Source organism: Ammodytes marinus (assembly GCF_949987685.1).
Source record: "Ammodytes marinus genome assembly, chromosome: 10".
NCBI lineage: Eukaryota > Metazoa > Chordata > Actinopteri > Uranoscopiformes > Ammodytidae > Ammodytes > Ammodytes marinus.
In genome coordinates, this window is record NC_137214.1 from 28,187,548 (window position 1) to 28,213,544 (window position 25,997).

At 39.9% G+C, this 25,997-nt stretch overlaps 1 protein-coding gene across 1 annotated transcript in view; it reads right to left on the reverse strand.

Annotated features, from left to right (window-relative positions):
• The window catches only part of pigg (phosphatidylinositol glycan anchor biosynthesis class G (EMM blood group)), a 69,750-nt gene that overhangs the window by 42,710 nt on the left and 1,043 nt on the right, over positions 1 to 25,997 (reverse strand). Inside the window, exons 2-6 of the mRNA XM_080035211.1 lie at positions 25,173 to 25,378; positions 15,287 to 15,496; positions 13,759 to 13,947; positions 6,788 to 6,926; positions 3,627 to 3,839 (exon numbers count right to left, since the gene is read on the reverse strand). Coding sequence (XP_079891337.1) covers positions 3,627 to 3,839; positions 6,788 to 6,926; positions 13,759 to 13,947; positions 15,287 to 15,496; positions 25,173 to 25,378 — 957 coding nt within the window. The remainder of the gene's footprint in view (positions 1 to 3,626; positions 3,840 to 6,787; positions 6,927 to 13,758; positions 13,948 to 15,286; positions 15,497 to 25,172; positions 25,379 to 25,997) is intronic.

A 25,997-nucleotide genomic window follows, 5' to 3' on the forward strand; every position in this document is an offset into this window, starting at 1 on the left:
GAATTGCTCCTAGGGTCATATGAGGGCTTGAGTCATATTGTTTTGCCAATCTATTGTCCAATCAATTGTTGTTGACATTGGACCTAAAGCCAGAAATCTGTCCCCAAGTCAGGATCAACAAACTCATTATCAACTCATCGTCTGGGAACCATGAAAAGTCCCTAGAGAATTCCCTAGCCATCCATCCATGTGATGGTTGTGGTAGATATTTTAGCTTGGACCTAAAATGGTGGCTTGTCCTCTATTGCTTGCTGTAGTCTCTACCTATAATATTAGTGAGGCACTTTCAGAACTTTCTCATTAGGTAGAGTGGCTGTGTGACTGTAAGCAACCCTGACACCACCTATTATCTTTTAGCTCATCATGTCAAAAGTGTTTCATGTTCAAACAGCGACTGATTCTGAACTTTTAAATTGAATTAATTGCAGCATGTTCAATGGTTTGCCGAACAGAAGCGAGTTATCAAAGAGTTGTCCCATCTGCCCCCTTCCCCTCGGTAGAACTTAAAACTATGAGATTAATTACATAGATGGTAATTGCTCTTATTTGGTGTATCAAAAGTTTGTGAAAGTGAAGGACAAAACAGGCAGACAAACAGACAGACAGGCAGGCAGACAGGCAGGCAGGCAGGCAGACAGAGAGACAGGTAGACAGGCAGGCAGGCAGACAGACAGGCAGACAGAGAGACAGGTAGACAGGCAGGCAGGCAGGCAGGCAGGCAGACAGACGGGCAGACAGACAGACAGAAGGAAAGACAGACAGACAGACAGACAGACAGACAGGCAGATAAGCAGACAAACATACAGACGGACAGAGAGAGAGAGACAAACAGACACAGACAAAAAAGGGCAGACAGACAGACACACAGACAAAAAAGGGCAGACAGACAGACACACAGACAGACAGACAAAAGGGAGACAGACAGACGAATAGACAGACAGACAGACAGACAGGAGGTGTGGGGGGAGAGCCTGCAAGATGGATAACTCTGACAAAGACAGTGACCCCGAGGTAAAACTCAGCGAATATATGTGCATTCATTTGCACAAAAGAACGGGCAGCATCAACGTTCAAGAACAGACTGTCTGTGAAGCTCCCAAGTGGCATTATCACAGTTTTAAGGACATTTTATTCACATCTTTAAACAACCAGAGAACAGATTTTAGACTCTGGGTTTAACACTTACATCCTGACAGGAACAGGTCGGCCCTGAATTTTCTATCTATTAGATGGATTTTCTCTAAGACTATTATTCTTCGTACACTTGCTCCTGTATCATGTGGTCAGTACTTTTGGCAGCCTTAACTACCCTTTCTTCTGTGAAAGCATTTTTGACTCATCTCAAAAATACTCATACTGCAAGTTAAGACATTTTGAGGATTCCTCTAGCTGTAAGATGAATATTTTCAACTTGTTAACCTTAATTAAGAGTCCATGAACCCAAATAAAGACGTGTGTTTGAATGTATTTCCTTTAATCTATGAAGACAAGCTTTGGTGTGACGACTCGTTTGAAATCTAGAGATGATTATTTGGTCTTGATCAGACTGTTTCAGGTTAAACTGTGTGAGAAGAAGCCGCTTTGATGCTTTTGATGCTCTGTTGCCGTCGACAACATCGACACCACACTGTGAATAATGAGGAGATGGACTTCTAACTCACTGCGAAAAGCGTCTCTGACTCAACCGTAGTCTGAGCCATCTGTGTGTCTCTTCAAAGAAAAACACAAAACTCTATGATCCTCTATGTTATCTGAATTACTTGTTGTGTGGTGCCTGGACCCTTGGTAGTTTCAAGGTGATGCGAAAGTTTTGATTTGACTTCTAAATTGAAGGTAAGGGTCTATAGAACAATTTTGGTTCGAGTGTCAAGAAAACAGATTTTTTTTTTTTTTCTTTTTAAAGATATTTTTTGGGGCATTTTTATGCTTTATTTGATAGTGCAGAGAGACAGAGGTGAAATGGGGCAGAGAGGGGAGTGACATGCAGAGAACGACCGTGGGTGGTAATCGAACCCGGGTATGCTGCTGGGCCCGGCCCGGGAGGGGGGCGCCTTACCAACTGAGCTAAAGGCGCCCCCAGAACTTTTATTTTTTTGGCCATCTTCCAAAATGGCCACGATTGAAATAATTAATTTTTAAAAATCTTTATTTAGGTTTAAAAAAAAAGTTTGGTCTGGTTTATTGACACTCATCAAAACATTGTTCTATAGATCCTTACCTTCAATTTAGAAGTGAAAATGAAAATTTCCCATCAATTTGAAATGGAAACAACGGCCCCCCACTATTGTGGAGTATTCTGATTTTACTAGCTGTCATAGAGCCCTTTTAGAGCATGTGTACAACTAGGTTTTATTTATTTTTTATGATTTTAAACCACATATTTTTGCATCATCTACTGGTGAGATTCTACATTGTAACGCTCCCTTGCTAACCCCTCCCTTTGGGAGAAATGTATAGAAGCTACGGTGGCCTTCAAGGACAAGAAACTAGTTACTAAAGATGACATCATCCACCACTGCCTCAAGTCTTTCCACAATATCAAGTGATGAGGTGAAGATGTATTTAGTTATTTATTCTATAGTACTTCTTCTTCTTGGTCTTCCAACAGGTGCATTTCCCCAGGACACCCACTACAAATAAAAATGCACTAGGCTGTCCATTCAGTGCTACAGTAGAAGCATGGCGGCACGCCCAGCTCCTATGTAAATACAAAAGGCCTGTTCTAAAAGGAAAAGAAATAAAAGAAAAAACGAAAGAAAAGAAAAATGACCCGCTGTGCATCTGCTGCTTCTACAATCTTATATTAAAGTTTGACAGACATACGGCTGAGGAAAAAAGCGACTACATTGTTATTTTGAAATGCATTATTTCTTACTATCGGCAAAAAGACACATTGCTGGGCGTATGGAGAAAAAAAATCTATCCACTGATACCATCACCCAAACCTAGAAACAATCCAGAATAATGATGAGCTCCCTGCTAGACAAGGTCTCGGCTTTCTGGGCGTTTTAATGAGCTCAGAGGTTGGTACACAGGGAATTTGTAAACCCACCTTTCTCCTTGTCAGGAACAAACAGTAACAACATCTTTGTGAAGTGTGTGTATGTATACTCATAATAACAAAATCAAAAAGTGCTTATTTGTGACATAACGACCCAAGTCTCCAATTAATTAAAAGGGCAATCATAAAATGTGTGACCTTTGGAGAGTAAGTTCAATACTTTGTCGGTGAAATTCAATACTTTTAAGGCCTTATTTTGAGGACGTTAAAAAAGGGCAAATTGAGAAAGTTCAATACCATATACAGCTCTGGAAAAAAATTAAGAGACCAGTCTGGATTTTTCTTGAATCTTCATCTCTACATAACTTATTGAAAATGCTCTTAATGACAAAAAATATGTTTGAATTTTGGTAGAAATGTTGTCAGTAGTTTATAATATACAACCAAAAATGTTCATTCTATTCAAAAAGATGCCTATAAATAGTAAAACGAGAGACACTGAACATTTGGAGTGGTCTCTTAATGTTTTCCAGAGCTGTATATGTAAATACACACACACAGAATATGAAATTCAATGCTTTTTTAAATGCTTTTTAAGAACCCCGTTAGTAAACCCTGAACGCACCTTTCCGGTAGTCTGGTGTGCTGTCTTTGAGGAGGCAGTTGAGCTGGTGGCCATTGAGATGCAGGAAGCGCAGTTGGTCTCGCAGTGAGCTTTCCTCCAACACAGCGGCGATCACACGGCCCACGCTGTTCTGAGAGATGGGCAGACCCAGACCCAGGGCCAGGGTGGGGGTCAGGTCCACCTGCTCCACTACTGCAGGAGGCTCCATTCCCCCTGATACACACACACACAGGGCAGACACACACACACACACACACACACACACACACACACACACACACACACACACACACACACACACACACACACACACACACACACACACACACACACACACACACACACACACACACACACACACACACACACACACACACACACACACACACACAACAAAGCAGTTAGTGAGGGTTTTCAGCAATACATAATGGTGAAATAATGACATTGTGCAATAAGTTCATTTCTTTCCCATTTGTCCTACTTTTATATGGGTCCCATACATAAGTAGTTAATGTGCCCCATTTCTACCTTGTTCAATGTCCTACGTTTTTTTATTTTTTTGTTATAAAAATCCTTATTTTGCTGGGATACAACAATTTAATCACTGGAGCTACAGTATCTCATTGTCCCTGTTTTCAGTCTAGACTACAGTGACTCATTTGACAAAGTGTATTAGTGACATCTTGTTTGTTGATAAGAATCAGGACGATGATATGATTTTTGTCGTTTGTCGTTGTCAAAAGTGAACAGACGTCTTTAGGTTGACACTTTGCTTCTTGTAGAATGTAGAGCGTACAAAAATACGGAGCTGGAGTCATTTTCCCAAATTGTCTGTGTCTGAGTGAAGTTTTATCTGTTGTAATAATGACACTGGTGTATACTACATCCCATTAATGAACAAAATGGCCTGTGTGTGAAAGAGACTTAGTTATTTTTAAGAATGCGCAATTAATTTTTCTTTTTGTAGAAAAAGCAAGAATCAAGAACTCAATTTTTAGGAACAAAAATCGGAATTCACATTTTAGAAAGAATCTTGCAGCCCTGCTAAAAGACCAAAGTCGATAGAGCCTTATTTCAAACAAAAATATTTTTAAAACCCTTGGAGATTTCTTTTATCAAACACTCATCCCATATTGACTGTGTGTAAAATCCTACACTATTATTATCTTAATATGATGTTGCCACCGGCCACACGCCTACACTGTTACTTTGAACCAAAACCTCTTCAGATCAATATCTCTGTCTCTCTGTACTGTTCTGTTTGCTTTACAAAGAACAGAGAGACTCAATGTGAGGCAGAAAATATGTGTCATAACTCAGCAAAAGGGTACACACACACGCACACACACACGCACACGCACACGCACACACAAGCTGATTCATAGATGAGAACACTCTGCAGCTGATGTGACAAACCAATATGATTTATCTATTGTAGCTCCCACATATCAAATCTGAGACATCAAAAGTAATTTTTTATCAATTCTTAATTTAACTAGAAGATAACTTTGAACGAAAGCTGGATTTAATAATAATGATATGTAACAATAACATATAAAAGTTCAAAAGGTCTACTTTTATCTTCACGTCAACTCCAGTTTGAATATTTCTATATTTTTCTCAACATCTTGACTTTAGTTTTGAAACATAATAGCAAAAAAAACTCTTCAAATGTTTCTTCTCAAACTGGCCCTAATTCTCTCGCATAGTATTACGGCTTCTTACAGAAAAACAAGAAAAAGTCGTATTATACCCAGATACTGAAGGACACAATGTCTGAATCACTCTCCTTACACCTACACAACCTGATTAAACTTGCATTGCCTCCCTGGATCCCCTCAGCAATGTTGACTAAATCTAAATGTCCTTTGCATCTGCATAAAGACCTTTCTGTTTTCTCACTGAAGCGTTCGAGATTGGAAAGTGAATCTCAGGTGCGCAGCCGGTAATGTACTCTGAGCCACTGCAGTATCTTATAATGAAAAACACAACAGGTAGATGAGGTTATTCCAATAATGACCTGCTACTTCTCAGCATGTTTTAAAATAACCAGTTATACTGATGAGGACACTGATTGCACTTACCTAACTGGTGCATTAAATAGCAAAAAATCTCCATGCCAACGTATGTATATTTAAGACGGCTGTTTTTAGAAACTACAGAAGGTCCCTTATAGCATTAAGTTTACAAAAGGACTCAATGTGCAGCAGATTTCAAACTTAAAGCTTTAGTGCGTAACTTTTTCATATAAATTAATGTTGGTTACATTCAAGCCGTCACCAAATGAGCTGACACAAAGTTGATTTAGCCTATCAGCTCCAAAATACTCTCTCTGTATTGCTCCGTATGGCAGCGTATACAAACTGGTGTGGGTTACATTCATTCTTTCATTTATATGAAAAAGTTACGCACTAAAGCTTTAAGCTGTTGGTACCACAGCAGGAGATACAAAGCGAAAGCAAGAACTCTGTAGCAAGAACCACTCAACTGAAGTGTCAGTGATTAATTAACATAAATGTTCTATAAATAAAACTAATCCATGCACGAAAAAGATGTCAGAAATAGACGTGGCTGAGAGAAAAGCAATTATCACCATGGCACTCCTCACACCCAACTATATTATCACTTCAAAATAAAAGTCTCAGTTCAGTTTCTATTTGCACCCTTAGGAGATGACATCATTCCTCACACTTAGGAACATAAAAAAAACGTTCAAATGAGCAGGACATTAAAAAAAAATATTTCCGCAGCAAAATAGTGGTGAGATTCTAGATCGCAACGCTCCCTTGCTAACCCCTCTCTCTCTCTCGGAGGAGGAGGATTTACAGAAACTATGGTGGCCTTCAAGGACAAGAAGCTAGTGACTTAAGATGGCATCATCCACCACTGCCTCAGGTCTTTCAGCAATATCAAGCGATTATACACTAATTAAAAACATACTTACATACATAGAAAATTGCATTCCACTTCTACCAAGTCTGTTCTGAAAAACGGCAATTACATTTACACACTGCACCTTTAACTGGACAGTCATGTTTACACACTTATACATGGGTATGTATGTTGACAATTTGGAGCTGCCACACACACACACACACACACACACACACACACACACACACACAGTTCAATTATTTTAATGAAAAATGTGCTCTGTTTACCTTTCCTCTTGAAGGCCGGACTGATGAGCACCAGCGGAGTGTTGACCTCTTGCTCTGATGATCCTCCGTGACTACCGGTCTCAGACATTCCGTGGTCTCCACACAACACCAGTAGGTATGGCAACGATTCATCTGCCTCCTATAGACAGACAGACAGACAGACAGACAGACAGACAGACAGACACACACACACACACACAAGCAGAGACAGACAGAGAAACAGAGACAGACAGACAGAGTCAATTGATTCCACATATTTGGTTCTTAGACATGCAAAACAAAAAATGTTATACCCAAAATTGCCTCTGTAAAAAAAATGTAGACTACGTATGTAAATGACAAGGTTTAATGATGATATCTATAAGTTTAAAACCTTAAGACCCGGCAGAGATGAAAGCTATTTACGTGTCATGACAAACACTTGGCGAAGTGTTTTTCCGCTGCAACTTCTCAAGATTTAAAAACACACGGCGAACAAACACAGGATGACAGACTTCTGATCAAAGCTTGGCATCGTCTCTAAGTGATTCCCTTTCAACTATACCACAAACACACACAAACAAGCAGACAGACACACACACACACACACACACACACACACACACACCTACACACACACACACGCACACGCACACGCACGCACGCACGCACGCCTTCCGCTAGCTCAGAGTTTGACAAGGACACCTTATGAGTCACGGCAGTGCGGGGGCTGATTTAAGAAACACGACTACATTACAGATGTTAACAAAACAAAAGCCAAAAATCTTGCCTCTCATTACAAAACTCTCTAAAAACTCTTGTGAATGTTTCTATCACAAATGAATAACGGGGAAAAAATCAAAGACTACAGACCTCATTTATTATTAAAGATTGCAAATTGTTCCCTATCAAGCCGAGATTAATAGACAAATTGAAAGACAGAGAAAAGCAATGATTGCTGCCGGGACAACGTCTGTTTGGAAGCCAAGTGAGATAAAATGTCAGTTTCATTTCAGTGATTCTGGATTAAGCTTGTTGTCAAAATCAGTGATTGTAATCTGTTACCTGTCTGTACTGTGTGTGCACCGGAAAAATTATCTGGTGTTGATACACAGCCTAGGCTCTGTAAACAGGTATGTAAACAAAGGGTAGCAACATGCCAGTTTACAGAGTCTAGGCTGTGTATTACCACTAGAATCTTTTTTCAGCCCACACACAGTAGGGACAGGTAGCCTAGAGGAATGTGAGGAGATATTCACTGATTTTGACGAAAAGTGATTTTGACAAGAAGCATTCTGCAGAATCAGTCAGTGTGTTTACATTGCAGACTCATAATCGGGTAAATAAACTAATAAGACTTCAACAAGACTTGTAAAATGCATGTAAACAACACCTTTATCCGATCTACTTCGCACACAAATCGGCACATTAACGGACAAGCGAAGTCGGATAAGAACACCTAGATAACTCGTTCATAGTCGGCATTCTCTCTGCATGTATACAGGGATCGGCATGGGGGGGATCGGATATCGCATATCGGAGTTCTCGTTCTGCGCTTGCTCGAGAATCCCTGCGGAGGATTTCACAAGGAAGTGGAAGGAGAAAATAGTAGGGGTTGTTGCCGGAAGTGAACCGGACGTGGCTCTATAACCACTTGTTGAAAGGGCTACAGCGCCACCTAGCATAGTGGAGACAGCCATGCATCGGACATTTATCAAATATTTGAAAGGCCATGTACACTCAGACAAGTGACGCGGTCCGTTCGAGTGGCAAGTTCGGTATATGTGATAATCCAATCCAGTTGTCCCATGGAAACGCACTGACTGACTCCACCTTTAAAAGACAAACTGAAAGACAGAGAAATGCAATGATTTCTGGGATAAAGTCAGTTTGGAAGCCAAGTCAGATCAAATGTTAAACTCATTTAACTTCATTCAAACAGACAAGAAGAAAAAGGCCAACGTCAGCAAAAGTGTTTCTGTTTTGGCCGCAGCTGCAGTCATATATTGATCATACTTTTTTGATACTGTTGGAAAATGACATAGAGATGTGATGATGCCGTTCTATTTGTTACTAACTCAGCAAAACAACAACTCCTGGCCTAGATTTACCCGTCGGCTGCTTGTAATAAATGCAACTGGACACATTCATTTTTTTTCAACACTCAAAAATCCTAAACCAAAAAATCTCAACTTCTAAAGCACTTACATCAACCCACTTTTCCATAATCATCCGAAGCACTATACTGAAGGTTATAACAGAAAGATTTGTTCATATGTTGTTAATTTTCTCATCTATGATACATTTAACTTGTTATAAATGCCATGGGACACTTTTTTATTTTTTTTCTATATACACCAAACCAAAACCAAAAAATCTCAACTTCTAAAGCATTAACATCAAACACAGTTTTCTATAAACTTTCTTAGGTACTATTCTGAAGGTTACTTATATGCACTAGATTATACCTCTTGGCTGGTTATAAATGTCTAGGCCATCCTACCAACCCATCAAATGCTTTTTTTCTTTCTTATTTTCTTTCTTTCATTTCTCTACTGTTATTCATAAACGTTGCAATTTGATTTGATTGCAGGCCTGTGGCATGACATAAGATAGCATAGTTGACATTGTTACTACCTCAATGAATATATCTTGATACTAAAAGAAAAGAAAAAAATTAAAGAAAACCTCTTTTTAAACCAATACACCAGGTACCATGCTAAATCATGTGATGGCTCATGTCCTCCATAAACAAGCCAGAAATAACAAGCTGTCTGGTTTTCATTTTCTTTTTACTCCGCGATCATGTTATTCTACTTGGTAAATCAGTGATTCCCAGGTAGCCGTATTAGTACAACAGGGGGTACGTCTGCAGCTGCCAGGGGGGGTAGCTCTCTAGCGCAACAGTGGAAAAGCTCAACTCATTAACTCTACTATAAATAATCATATTCACATGTTTGTGTTGGAGAGGAGAAACAGCCAAAAGTAGTGGAACAGGTTTTAATAATTCAAGCGCCTGCCACTCCAAGTGGTCGTAGTATGAATGCAAAATGTGTTAAGAAACCGCATAGCAGGGTTCCCTTGCCTTCTTTACCATCAAATTCAAGTATCCACAAGGCCATAATTTGAGGCAAGGATCAAGGTTGATTACTGATACAACACTGAATATTTCTATAGTGAAAACTAGCCGCTTTGCAATGCACAGCTTTAGCCATTATTTAAAAAACATTTTTTTGTTCAATACCCAAAAATCTCAACTTCTAAAGCACTTACAATAACTACACTTTCCATCCTCATTCTGAGCACTATTTCAAAGGTTATAAATGTAAGGATTCGTTCATATATTGTTAATTGTATGATTCATGATACATTTTCTTATGTCACAAAAATGCATTTTTAAGACCTTTACAATACATGCTATTTTCATCACATTTTGCATCACATTACAGCAGAAACATTGCCAATTGAATGCTAGCCTGCTTTTCCCCTCCATTGTGCTACAACAGGAGCCACAATTCACTCAAGGATTTTAGTGCTGAAAGATTCAGCAGCGAAACAACAGCCTGTTTACATGTGCAGTCACACACACACTGCGACACACACTGATCACAGAAAACATGGTCGTTAATGCAGGAGCTTCTGAAGGTATTCTGAGGGACCCCACTGTGGGCTGGGAGCTATTTATAGGTCAGAAATGCTACTGTGGAAACGAAAAGCCACGTCTTTCACTAATGTGACTGAAAAAAAAATGACTTTCTAACTATTACCAGTCAAAGATCTCACTGGGAGCATCATGTGCGAGGCTGCCATTGCCCACAGCGCCGTCACTATGAGCCGAGAGAGGCAGGATTTATTTAGACAGAATTAACAAGTTTGGGGTGAAATGTGGCATCAACATTTCCAGAAATATCCGTCATAGCAGCGTTAACAAAGGGGGAAAAGTTCACAAGGATAACTGCGCTTGGAGTCTGTTTTCAGCTATGCAGAAAAATGGGACTTGTGTTGACATAATTTGAAAGGATAAATACAAGCTACACAGCTGAATAGCAGTGAGAAAATGCCCATTAACAACAAAAACACGGCGCAAAGACAATATATGTGGAGAGAAAAACAAGGGCTCGAAGACCTGCACACTGATCTAAAAAACATAATTAAAGATAACGGAAAAGCTTAACAGTTTATTAAATCTTCTGGGGGGGTTGTGCAACAGACAACAAATAACCTGCTGTAATAAACACCGCAAATGATCCGTCTTATTAAAATTCTCATCCCAAAACTGATAGTAATGCAGAAAAATCATCACATCATTTATTATTTTTAACTATTGATGAGAACGTCACATTTATTTATTACTCATCATAACCTCAAAACCCTTAAAATAATAAGTATATTAAAAAAGAAGTTGGTATTCAAAATTCAAACAGGTGAAGTCGAGTGTAGGGAATTTTTATGGAGAGAAAACAGATGGTGACAAGCAACAATTAAATCAACCAGGCAGCCCAGACACACGTAATAAATCAAGTCTAATTATCTGAAAGTGAAATCAACAGCCGAGCCATTTTCCCCAAATCAGAAAGTAAACAAACTAAAGGTTAAAAGGTGTAGATTTTAGGATTTCAAATGAATCAACGTTTTTGATTAAGCAACAACAACACCCATATGATGTATTAACCGTACGTAATTACCTCCCAATATGTACAGCGGGTGAAATAAGTATTGAACACGTCACCATTTTCCTCAGTAAATATATTTCCAAAGGTCCTATTAACATGAAATGTTCACCAGATGTTGGTAACAACCCAAGTAATCCATACATACAAAGGAACCAAAACAAATACGTTCAGAAATTAAGTTATGTGTAATAATGTGAAATGACACAGGGAAAAAGCATTGAACACCTGAAGAAAGGAGTGCCAATAAGGCATGGAAAGCCTAAACGACAAGTGAAATCTATCAGCAATTAAAAAGAAATCCAGCCCCTTGTCAGTGCAAATTTATATCAGCTGTTTCAGTCCCAACTGATGGCCTACAAAAAGGTATCATTTCAAAGGTGTCACACAAGACACATCTCATGATGGGTAAAAGTAAAGAGCTGTCCCAAGACCGTCGCATCCTAATTGTTGCAAAACATAAAGATGGCATATTGGTTACAGGCACATTTCTAAGCTTCTGAAAGTTCCAGTGAGCACTGTTGGGGTCATAATACGGATATCGATATGATGCACAAAGTTCTAAAGTCAAGCCAAGTCCAGTCAAACCTTATCGTCAATTCTTAAAATATGCAGGCGAACATAAGGATCAAAATGGCGTTTGTCTCTGACCCACGGTGCAATAGGAACAATAATAATAATAAAATAAAGTAGAATAGGATAAAGATAAACAATATTTGCATTAAATACATTTTAAAAATGTATGTCAGTATGTCAATGCGTCACTCACCTTGTCACACCAGTTATGTCAGAAACCGTAGGCCCGGGAAGCTTGAATAGCTGTCAGTCACTCCCCTTACTGGAGTAGACTATGAGAGTTTACTATTTTGTCGACATTTGGACTTTTTTCTAAAATCTTCATCTCTACATAACGTATTGACAATGCTCTTAAAGTGTAACTGAACCCTTTTACTTGTTTTTTGAGATATAAGCTGAATTAAATCTCTATGTTGTGAAGGAACACATATATGCTGGTGTTAATATTGAAAAAAATTGCAATATGTTAAATATCGGCAATTTAAGAAATGTTTTGTATTGTAAATTATTTTAGAACTTTACTAAGATTTGAAAATAACTTTTTCCTTCGGGTTCGAAAAATGACGTACATGTTGACCCCATGTACGTCATCACGTCGCCGCAAAGCCAGTCACGCTCTTTACAGGTCCATGGCTGGTCCATGAGCTGCTACTGTTATACTGTCCCTCCAAGGATGTTATTTCGGGGGTTAACACCCTCACTTCTACCGGCAGTGTGTCTGCATTAACTCGCTTGTGCACGCACACACACACACACACACACACACACACACACACACACACACACACACACACACACACACACACACACACACACACACACACACACACACACACACACACACACACACACACACACACACACACACACACACACACACACACACACACACACACACACACACACACACACACACACACACACACACACACACACACACACACGTTCATTGCTTCACTTTATTGACACACGCTACCGCTCGCTCGCTCGCTCTCCTCGCTCACACACACACACAGCCGCTCGCTCACTTGCGTTACTGTCTCCTAACTCTACGATAGAGGTACCCGCCAACAATTTAGAATAAGAAAAGTAAGGAAGTCATGTCATTCAGAGTGACAGCTAGCAGCTAGCCCCCTCCTTCACAGACACCGCGCGCCCCCTTCCCTCCTGAATGTCGGCCGGCTGATGTGGGAATGTTTAAAAACAATGGTTCTAAAACAGAATTCAGAATCCATGGTCTGAAAGCATTTTTCAAAATCGTGCAGTAGCTCAAACAGGGGGTTCAGTTACCCTTTAATGACAAAAAAATATATTGGAATTTGGTAGAAAATGTTGTCAGTAGTTTATAGAATAAAACCAAAATGTTCATTCTACTCAAACATTTGCCTATAAATAGTAAAACGAGAGACACTGAACATTTGGAGTGGTCTCTCCATTTTTTCCAGAGCTGTATACTAGCAAAGATTAAAGCTGGGGTGGAGGATTTGGGGAGAAAATGGCAGTTGGGATATAGATTCGAATCCAAATACCTCAACCGCTCCACTGGTTCTCTTTGGTCCCTCTCCCCTATGGTCCCTCCCTGACACGCTCTACACCAACAAAGTCGTGCCAAAGTGAATGGACAGTCCCAACAGCCAAAAAGAACAGAGAATCGGAGCCTCGCTCTGATTAGTCAAAATGTACAGCTCATGTTAACTTTGACCAATCAGAAAACACATACCCCAGCTCTAAAGCAAGAAAATGTACCTTTGAAATGAGCGAGCTGTGGATCTTCTTGAAGACGTCGTCCATCTCTAGTAGTTTGGGCTGGATGAGTGAGCTGTGGGGTCCGCTGATGTGTCCGATGTGGTCCAGCCCGAGGTAGTGGAGGATCAGAATGTCCCAGTCGTCTCTCTTCAGGGTGCTGTCCAGGTGGCGCGTCACATTGTTGTCCACCTACAAAAGAAACAGGATGGGGGTTAAAGGTGGAGTCAGTGATTGTGGATAACGTTTGTTGTCAAAATCACTTTTTTTTGTCAAAATCAGTGAATATCTCCTCACGGTACGCTACCTGTCCGTACTGTGTGTGCGTTGAAAAAACAGAGTGGTAATACACAGCCTAGGCTCTGTAAACTGATATGTAAACAAACGGTATGTAAAGAAAGGGGGCCCAACGTAGCTTGCAACATGGCGGTTAACAGAGCCTAGGCTGTGTATTAACACTTGATAACTTTCATCATGCACACACAGTACAGACAGGTAGCAGATTGACAAAAAGTGATTTTGACAAAGTAAAAGGGCATTCTCCAAAATCGCTGACTACACCTTTAAAAAAGCGAGATACACACATTTTGGATTTGATAACCAACTCAGGTTTGTATTATTATTCAAACCCATTTCCCCCTAGAGCAAACAGACAGTGAGCTGACAGGAGATTTACCCCAAAGCTATGACAGAGAGCCGGAATGATTGTCTCATTATCGTCGAGCAAAGATCTTCCGGCAGATTCTTTACCTTCATATCACATTTTTAGGTGAAGGGCTTAAAAATCAGCACGGCCAATATTCTAGTATAAACACGAACAGATTGCACTCAATCCCCACAGCACATTGGGAGCTTGGAGCTATGGCATACGGAGCTAATTGGTGAGCAAGTTTTTTATATACTGTATATATATATATTTTTTGTGAGATCTCATCTCAGTGCCTCTGATCAGCAGCCGTCATCTCTTCAATGCACGTCACATATTACACAGAGCAGATACATAAACCAAAGTTTGACTTATTTTTACTAAATTTTATACAGTTTTTGATGTGTGTATGTGGTTGTGTTTTGGTTAATAAATACTGTATATAGCAGCAGTCTAAGGTAAACGTTTTTTTCAACAGATTTCAATGTCGCCTTGTGTTAATTGACAAATAAAGCAAATTAAATTCACTTTATTTTTTTAATAGACATAGAAATATGATTTTTGGGTCAATTCAAATTAGATTTATTTTCCATCGTACCTTAAATCCCTGTATAACATCAGCAGAGAAAATACATCACTCATATCTCCCATACAGGCCTTTCACACCACCGCAAAATCGTATGACATATCATGCATATCTATTTGACCCGTCCATACCTCAGTGTAGTCGGACACAAAGAAGGAGGAAGGAGGTGGTCCCATCATGCTCCATGAAGTGTTTGGGGAAATGCCAATAAAATCTACACACTGTACCTTTATACAAACATAGAAAATACAATCACTCATGTCCCCCAGAGAGAGCATGACTGTTTGACCCGTCCATACCTCTGTGTAGTCGGACACAAAGAAGGAGGTGGTCCCATCGTGCTCCATGAAGTGTTTGGGGAAGAGTTTCAGCCAGGTGTCGTCTCCGTAGAACACCATCTTCTTGCCGGCTGCCTTGGCCTGCCAGATCAGGTTGTCTTCCACCAGCGCGGGAGAATTCAAGTTCATCACCACATCTATGAAGCCCGGGATGCTGCCAGTAGTGAGAGCCTGGGGAGGGATATACAGATATGTTTGTGTCAATGTAGTTTTTTGAACAATAATTGCCTTTTAAAGCTATAGTGTGTAACTTTTTTTTTATAGAAATGAATGTCGGTTGCATTAAAGCCATCGCCACATGAGTTGACACAGAGTTGATTAAGCCCATCAGCTCCACAAAACTCTCTCAGCGTTTACAAACTGGTGTCGCCCACCGACACTGGCGCAAGAGCTCAGAAAAATCCCAAGACATGTTTCAGATGTTGATTCAACTGCTAAGAAAAAAACCTGGACGTACAGCAGAAGGATTGCCTTTAGACGCACTCACAGTGTTGTTGTATTAACTCAGAATTCCTCACCGGAGCAACAGAAGTTACACACTATAGCTTTAATGGTGTTTTAAAACTTTACATATTAATCCTTAGAGAAAGGTGAAAACAGTTTTCATAGACAATATTAAGAATCTCATTTCCCCCTTTTTTTGTAGCATAAAAGCCAATTCCCAAACACCCCAAACCAATCATGCAGCACCAAATGTAAACTGAATACTGAACAGGTAAACTGGTGACTGGGTTGTGAAGTTTGGTTTCTACTGATTTCATCATCATGGAATTTGGAATAAAACAACACTGGCCTCAATGTAACTGACAAGCTAAACACACAGAGAAAGAGAGAGAGAGAGGGAGAGCGAGAGAGAGAGAGAGAGACAGAGAGACAGAGAGAGAGAGACAGAGAGAGAGGTGCATCATAAAGTGGGGAGTACAAAGGCCCTGTCTGCATGCACTGAAGGGGGGATGAGATCGCAGAAGTTGGCAGGAAACTGTGTTATCAAAACCCCCTTAGAGCTGCCCGGAGGTCCCACCGAGCAGCTCAGAAATCTGGGCTGAAATCAGAGGTGACTCGGCCAGCCTTCTATTGTGCAAAGGGGCCCTCCATGTTAGAGGAACCAAACCAGGGAGCTGGGTGTGCACATTCAAAGTCATATTGTTATCACTTCTCAAAGCGAGACACTACAGGCAAAAACTTTTTTTTTTTTTTTTTAATCACAAGCTGGTCAATTGTTGAGATTTTGGGCTTTTTTGTTTCCATATCATGTCTTTCGTACGTGTAAATAAAAAGGTCCAAAATGTAAATTTAATTTTTTAATACTTTAATTGTCTGATTTATGAAACATTTTCTTTATAAAAACGTCACGGAAATGTTTAAGACCTGTACGCAGTATTTTTTTTATGTATAATGAATACTTGTTTTGTAAATGGATGTAAATATTTGCGTAATTAGTTAGATACTGCATCATTTGCATTATTATTTTTTTAAATTCTGAAAAATTGGAATACAACAAATAATTATTTTAATGTAAGTAATAAACGGGCAAAGTTTCATGAGAAATCTATAAGTTAAAAATTGACCCATATTTACCTTTAATTGTTAAGTAGTTTATTTTAATGTGTTTTGCTTTCCAAGTAAGTACTTGTCATACACAGAAAGTCTATGGCAACTCCACAGACACAACAGAAAAAATACCAATAACCTAAAGACGTCACACCCCCTGAAAACAGCCTCAGGGCCTGCCACAATATATTCATATATTTATCTGCTATATCTCCTATAAACCAAAAACAACGATATTTCATCAATTTGTAACATGTTATATGGGAGCAAAGTTCTCCTCTGTCACTTTAAAACAGTTTTTTTCTTTTCGCCTTCTTAACAATGACAAAAGTAATAAACATAAAAATAAAAAACCGCCGGGAGCATTTCAGTTTTGTCATCGTCACTCCCAGGTATTGCTGTTGACTGGAAGCTAGACATTCTGAGCCTCTTCTTCTTCTTCTTCTTCTTCTGGGCTTTTGTTCCTGAGTTCAATTATTCACCACTTCCTCCCTTCCTGCCTTCTTTCCTCGCGGGTTGTTTTTGCTCCTGACAGCAGATGCTTGTTTCATGAAGAGATGGATGCTTCAGCTTCAAACAAAAGGCTTTTTTCTTTCAGTCTCACTGAGATCCAACAGAGCTGTGTAGAGGTGCAGACCAATGGAACCAGTAGTTTGAATGGGAAAATAACAGGAGTCTTTTGCCTGAACACTTTGCTGTTAACAGTAAAACAGAGGGGCGTATGGATTAGGGGTGGTGAAAAAAAATCGATTCATGTAGAATTTTGTTCGACAATTTTTAAACGATTCCTAATTTGCAACAGTTCAACGCTGACTTACGCAACAGCAACGTCTCCCCCAAACTCCTTATAGTGACTGCGATCAGGGCCGCCTTTATGCACGGGCTTACCTGGGCTGAAGCCCCAGGGCCTACGAAGATCAGGGGCCTCTCCAAAAAAAAAAAAAAAAAAAATTTTTTTTTTTTTTTTTACTGTCAATATAGGACCCTGATCTAAGAAGGCGCCCCCTAAAGTAGCTTTAGGGGGCGCCTTTAGCTCAGTCAGTAAGGCGTCCCCCTCCCGGGCCGGGCCCAGCTGCAGACCCGGGTTCGATTCCTGCCCGCGGTCGTTCTCTGCATGTCACTCCCCTCTCTGCCCCATTTCACCTCTGTCTCTACACTATCAATAAAGCATAAAAATGCCCAAAAAATATCTTAAAAAAAAAAAGAGAGAAGTAGCTTTAGGATAAGGGATTATTTAAAAAAAAAAATGGATAAAATGGAATGCTGACTGACTGGATTTTTTTAAACCTGTATATTTTTGTTTCTGCTTTTTGGTATTTCTGTGTCTCCAAATGATTTCAGAAAATAGCTCACATAGGACACAGTTGATTTAGCCTTAGTTTTCTTCTCAAAGTGCACCAGATTGATGAATTTTACTTTAAAAGGTTCAAATTTTTCTTCCGGGGGGGCATGCCCCCGGACCCCCCTAAAAGGTCCTGGGACCCCACCGCTGTCTCCTCAATAACTTGGAAAAACACTTTAACCAACCATGTGTGTCTGGTTATTAAAAGTCATTAGACCAGGAGGGGGTTTAAGTACATGTTACCTTAAGTGATTTTGTATTTCATCAATAGAGATATTGTGGTGTAGACTAACATGGCTTTAACGCATCTGTATTGTAAGACCGCCGCCCAGGGGGGCCTACGAAACCTCTCAGCCCCAGGGCCTAGTGGCAGGTAAAGGCAGCCCTGACTGCGATGGTCCCCATCTCCATAAGGTAACAGACTAACTATGCATAAGTACCTCTTACAACACCCCACTTAAATAATAAATAGTGAACTATCCCTTTAATCAACTAACTTAAATTTTACTTAAAGTAGCTATGAGTAACTTTGAGTTTCTGTTGATTCTAGCGTCAGTTTGGGATAAAAGCAGTAGCTAGTTATTTTTATGACACTGCCGCGTGCATTAGGAAGCGAGTGAATATACGTCCATGAAGAGAGACAGTGATAAGTTACAATGAGGTAATGAATTATGTGACTTTGTCAGATTAATAAAGGTAATGTGACTATGGTGATGAAGCAGATAAAACTTTGATTTAGTACCAATCAGGAAACACAGGCTGTTCCGATCTGCCTGCCGTAAATCGTACCCGTGCGAATGCATTAATAATAACTATAAAAAAATTGCACAATTTTCGTTGATGGTCTCGTTTGCCGTTACATGTCATTTATTTGAATTTCATCTTAGGAGGTTTAAACGCATACCTATAAATAGTAAAACCAGACACAATCATTATTAGTAGTAGTGGTCTTATAGGTAATTTTACTGTAAAGAAAACGATCATCTCGAGACATTCAAAAGCCCTATGATGATAAAAGTCCACAGTTTTAAAAGAGCTAAATATTAACGATTCCGCCCATTTGGATGAGTGACTCATCATCAACATACTGATTACTGTACCACAGTATGAGTCCCCGGCCCTGCAGCGTGCCACTTCTTAAATGTCAAATACAATATCCGCGGGGCATACAGAGACTCCCTGGCACAGACAAGTGATGAGAAAGTTGAAAAGGTGCCAAATAACAAGCGCAAAAAAGGGCTTTGACTAAGTCGGGAGTCTTCTGGAGCCTGGCAATTTATATTTATTCTTCCAGTTTCCTTTTCATTTTGCTTTTTCATTTGACTTCTGAAAAGGAAGATTTTTTCTGCTATTAACTAGAAACCAGCGTCGGTCTTCTCAGGCCTCATTATTACCAGATGATACAGTGGACCGATAATGCACTCGCTGTACTGTGTATTAGTTTTTTTTTCTCTCTTCTTTCCAGTCGGATATCAGTCTCTCAAACACCCACAATGCTTTGCTGCTGCTGCTCCTGCTGCTGCTTCTGATTAACTGAATGCATTGTCCAAATCCAATACATCAGTTATAATGCTTTTCTCTCCGGAAGATTTTCCAGTTCTACTCTGTTATTCCAGTCTTTAAAGCCCCTGTGAACCCAAATCCAACAAATCCTTCTAACTATGTAAGTTGGGGAGTTAGTTAGTTAGTTAGTTAGTTAGTTAGTTAGTTAGTTAGTTGCATGGTAGTAAGCATAAGCATCTGAAAAGAGTTATAGGCATATTTATCAATCTAAATATAAGATATTGTCATTTAACTTTGATAAAACTTATGGGGACAGCGACAGCTTGATATTGCCACAACCACACAATCCTGTCGGTCTAGATGGCAAAAAAAAGAAGCCTTTCCACTAGTTTTTATAATATTATGAACATTTATTCCTGCATAGATAGATAGATAGATAGATAGATAGATAGATAGATAGATAGATAGATAGATAGATAGATAGATAGATAGATAGATAGATAGATAGATAGATAGATAGACAGATAGTATGGTTAGAAAGAGCAGGTAAATTGAACCCATTATCATTTTATGGCAGGTAGAGCTTTTGGTGTGTGTGTGTGTGTGTGTGTGTGTGTGTGTGTGTGTGTGTGTGTGTGTGTGTGTGTGTGTGTGTGTGTGTGTGTGTGTGTGTGTGTGTGTGTGTGTGTGTGTGTGTGTGTGCGTGCGCGTGCGTGCGTGTGTGTGAAGTTTGTGACTGTATCAGATACAGTGCAGGGAGTGTGTGAATAAACGGCCGTGCCACTGAGAGATTATGATTTAGGTTAGTTGGCTGTGTCATAGCAGTTAATTGGGTGCAATGCAGTGATAGTGGGCAGTGAATGGAAGCTGGCTCATACTGCCACCTACTGTTGTATCACACAATCTCAATGCTGAGATCAAAGAATTTTACCTCAACACTTCTGATGTTTGACCAAATGTTTTGTTATTTTGTTGTATTTTTTTTTTTAAATAAATGTTTGAATAAATATGCACATTTGGCAATATCTAACTAATTATCTGTACATTTGCATTTCTTTAAAATACAAAAAATCTAGAGTTATCTAGTTAAAATCTTTATTGTATTATTATTATTATTATTTTTATTTTTTTGGCATTTTCAAGCTTTATTAGACAGTACAGAGTTGAAATGGGGAGACAGAGAGAGAGAGAGGGGGGATGACCTGCAGTAAAGGTCCACGGGTCGGATTTGAACCCGCGACCACTGCAACGAGGACTGTGGCCGATATGGTACGCCCTCTATCCACCACACCACCGGAGCGCCCTGCTTTAGTGTATTCTATAATATACAGCAGCAGTATATAGTCACAACATTAGGTGGACAAACTCAAGGTGTTGTGAACCCTCAAATGTGATAAAGTGGCCCTTCTGCAGGACTTTATAGATGTCCCACTACCTGCAGGCTCTCACCAAAGCCTGCAAATCAAACTAACACATTAATGAACAGCTGAGGTGAAGTGGCATTTTCAATTTGTCCTTTGCTCCTTGTCCATACTGTGATCAACTATTCTGCAGCATTAACCCTTCAGACCCGTGCTTCTAAATCAGAAAAGACTATATTTTATATCGATTTCTCTTTTCTTTTACCATCAATACATTTCTTTAAAGCCACATTGCGTAATTGTTTTCATATAAATGAATATCGGTTACATTCAATCCATTGCCAAATGAGTTGACACAGAGTTGATCAGCTCCACAAAACTCTCTCTGTATTTCTCAGTATGGCAGTGTTTACAAACTGGTGTCACTTCCCCGAAAATGTTTCAGTTGTTGATTCTACTGCTAGGAAAAATCTGAACGTACAGCAGAAAGAATAAAATCCATGCGAGATCACCAAAGCCTTGCCTCATGTAGATGCGCTGACAGTGTTGTTGTAATTACTCAAAATTCCTCATGAGCCACCCAGAAGTTACGCACTATAGCTTTAAGAAGCACATCACACATCCAGAGCTGTCTTAAGGCCCCTTCCCTACACCATCACTGCCTCACTTAATCAAAACCCTCTGGATTATCGTGGAACATCTGTCTGCCTTCAAATCCACCTCAATCTCTCTCAGCTTTATCCCTTTATCATCCCTCAATCATTGACCTGCTCCAATTTCAATACAAACAATAGCTCGAGAAAGAGTCCCCCCCCCACCTCCCCCCTGTTGATTTACAGACAGCTGGAATCAATGTACTCACACATCTACCTCTTAATTCAAAACAATTCACATCACATTGGCCAAGCATCAAAACTCCACAGGCGCAAGAACCACTGTAGTTACATCTTCAACATCCCATCTTCCATAAAAATATAACTGAAGACATGTTTGTGTTGTCCATCCATCTATTGATCTATGTAAAAAAAAAAATCTGTTGTTAAATACACTTTCTAGGCCCACCATAGCTAGCAATATGCCTGTTTACAGAGCCTAGGCTGTGTTTTAACACTGGATTCGTTTTCAGCGCACACACACACACAGTACGGACAGGTAGCGGATTGTGAAGGGATATTCACTGATTTTGACAAAAAGTGTTCTCCAGAATCGCTGACTCCACCTTTAACCTTTAATAGTCATTAGTGTTCACATTTTATAAGTTACTGAAGTTATATTTCACTTCTTCATCCTAGTCTCCACCGTCTTTGACACATCCTCTCTGCTGCCCCCGCTGACTGCTGAGTCTACGCTCTCTCCCAACCTGTCAGACCACATTCTTTTTATCTGTGCTAAAAATGTGAATGTCTTTTACTGTGTTCGAAGTGTTTGGCTGTGTGTGTGTGTGTGTGTGTGTGTGTGTGTGTGTGTGTGTGTGTGTGTGTGTGTGTGTGTGTGTGTGTGTGTGTGTGTGTGTGTGTGTGTGTGTGTGTGTGTGTGTGTGTGTGTGTGTGTGTGTGTGTGTGTGTGTGTGTGTGTGTGTCTGTGTTTTGTTTGTCCTCTTAACATTTAATTTGAGCTTCTTTTCAGCCCCCAATCTCCCTCCCTCAAATGAAATGGCTTTGGCCAGCCCATCTTTGTGAATAAGAATTTGTTCTTATATGACCTGCCTGGTTAAATAAAGGTTAAATAAGGAAGGATTCCTATCTACTGTACATTAGGATTCATACAAAGCAGGTTTCTCCAGGCCCTCTTCTTCTCTCTCTTAAAGAAAAGTATTTTAACGACATGCGTTCTCAAGAAATGCTGACTCAACCTTTAACATTTAATGTTTAAGTTGTTATTGTTTAGTGACATTTTATCGACCAAATTCATCAGAAATCACTAAAGAACGATCCTATCTACATTACAAACCATAAACAGCTGAATTTCTCCAGGCCTGAGTTTTGGCTCCAACCCTCTTCACTAAATACGCCAATATTACACACTGTACCTTTAATGTGCATTTGTGGTTATGGGTTGACATTTTTTTTTAGGCAACTGAGGTTGTTCTCATCACCACCAGTCAAACCACATTTAATAGAAATCACTAAAGATCCACATTATGATTAACAAATAGCAATATTTAAATTGTTCCTCAGTAGCAGAAGACCACACGTTAAAATCTGGCCCGTGGTCGTTCTCTGCATGTCATTCCCCTCTCTGCCCCATTTCATCTCTGTCTCTCCAAACTGTCTAATAAAGCATGATAAAAATGCCCCCCGAAAAAGCATCTTTTCCACAATTTGAATCATAAACACTAAACAGCACTATTTCTCCAGGCCTTAGTTTGAGCTCCAACCCTCTTCTTCTCTGTCTTTCCAACAGCTTGACGTTGTCAGCAAATCTCTGATCCTCCCACCGACGCTCCAGCATGAAAGAATGCCTCACATTCTGCCCTGTGACACATGGGGATGACTACTCTACCTCTCCTGACAGCTTCAGTTAGCATCCTAGTGCCTTCAACACCAACTCAGCACTGCCTATGATATGATACACACCCAGCAGATTTTTCCCTTTTAAGTCAATTCCTTAGTGAAATCTCTCAGGCAAGCACTGACAACAACACAACACTTTTGACTGTTTTTTTTTACAGAGAATCTGCCCAAAATGTAATGGTTTTCAGGGCAGCCAACTGTCACACACAAGGCAGGCGCACATGGCATGACTGTTATTCCCTCCTGGCTCTGCTGCTCCCCTAAAAATACCTTCTCATCACCATGACACATCGTCCAAATGTGACACCGTCTTTTCAGCACTTTTCAAAAATCCTGCCGTGTATGTAAAACCTATTTACAGTTGTAGGCTGAAATAAGAACTTAGTTAGTTAGCCCCTTATCCAAAAATTATCCTCACACTTTTTTTTTTTTTAAACATGGTTATTCCAGACTCAGAGGAACACTGTGTTGGAGACATTTTTGGCTCCGACACTTGCACCTCTCATGGGATGGATGCAAAGTTGGTGATTAATTCATATTTTTCTTTTTTGCGTTCAAACTTATCACAAGTCATGTTTTCCCAGGGCCCACGGACACCACTTTAAATTACTTCTTTCATCCAAACCAACAGAGCGAAGCCCAATGATTTAAAAAAAACATTATAATATAAAAAGGAGAAAATACAAAATAACGGTAGGTTTATCAGGCATTTTATGGGCCCTTTAGTAGCTTGCTTTTCCCAAGGCAATTGCCTACTTTTGCCTAATGCTAGGTCCGCCTGTGGCCTGTGGTTGTTAAAGCAAACATTTACTGCTCCATCTTCTTTTGTTTTTCTTGTTGATTTTGTTTCTTTACTTTTCACTAATTCATTATGTCTTTCTTAAAATCCACACATTTTGATGCCACACAAAATGGAATCAAAATGTATCTGGAGTGAAGCAAATCCTTACATCTTTTATGTTGTACCGTTGAAGGCCCGAGACTCAATAACTTAGTTTCCAAAAACTGCTTCTGTATTTGGACCCAAGTTCGACTCCGGCCTGGGCCATTTACTGCATGTACCCCCCACCGTCCCCCTCTCCTCCTTTCAACTCTGTGCTTAAACTATCCAGTCAAAGTAAAAAACACCCCAAAAATACATTTAAAAAAAAAGGATAGTTCCTGATGAATAAGGATTGAAAAATGGGTCATAACATGGGATGTTGAGGGCCCCGTACCTGGGCTTCATATAGGCCCCAAATCAAGTCAAAGTCAAGTTTTTTTATTGTAAGTTCTGATATATGCAAGACATACATCAGAATCAAAATGGCGTTTATCTCTGACCCACGATGCAATAGGAACAATCAAAAATTAAGTAGAATAAGATAAAAATAAACAATTTTTACATTAGATACATTCTAAATACTAAGTAGTGCAATGAAGTTTTGGTACAATGTAAAACAGTATCTATAAAATAGAATAGAAAGTAAAAAGTAGATAAGTTAAATTGAAATGTGCAATGTGATGTATGTAAAATATAAAAAATATACCTAAACCCTCCCCGGATATCATCCTTTATATACATTCTATGGTCCTACCTTGATCCTGGGCATGGTGACGGTGGGCGGTCTTGCTTTAGCCACAAAGCTGTGTGATGACCCTCTCTCCACCAGGTTCCGGGTGTAGGGCATGTTAACGCGCCCGCCCGGCCCGAATACGAAGTCCTCTCGCAGGGCATCGACTAACATCACTACCACACGCTTAAACAGCGGCTGGGGCAGGCGAGTGGAGTTAGGGGTCCCTCCTGAAATACAAGCAGAGAAATACATCAGTTTTAGCTGCTCTGCACTGGCTGGCTTTCTTACAGAATTGATTTTAAAGCTATAGAGCGTAACTTCTGTCGCCCCCATGATATGAGGAGTTCTGAGTAATTACAACAACACTGTACGCATCTACATGAGGTATGCACGTAGGTATGATCAGGTATTCAGTGATCGTGCATTGATTTGATACCTTCTGCTGTACGAACAGGTTTTATCTTAGCAGTAGAATCAACAACTGAAACATTTTGTAGGGCGCTTCATGGGATTCTTCCTGCGCCAGTGTCGGGGGCGACACCAGTTTGTGAATGCTGCCATACTTTGAAACACAGAGAGAGTTTTGTGGAGCTGATAGGCTTAATCAACTCTTTGTGTCAACTCTTTTGGTGATGGCTTGAATGTAACCCTCATTAATTTATGAAAAAATGACGCACTATAGCTTTAAATAATATACAGTGTGAATGTCTTTCTGCTTTAGCGTATGCATATAATTTCCACTAAGCCAGACGTAACAAAGCGAATCAGTTTAGGCTGACCCAGCTGAAACATTCGGTGGCCTTTACGGTGGTGTTGGCATCGTTGTCTATACACTGCTGGTGCTCA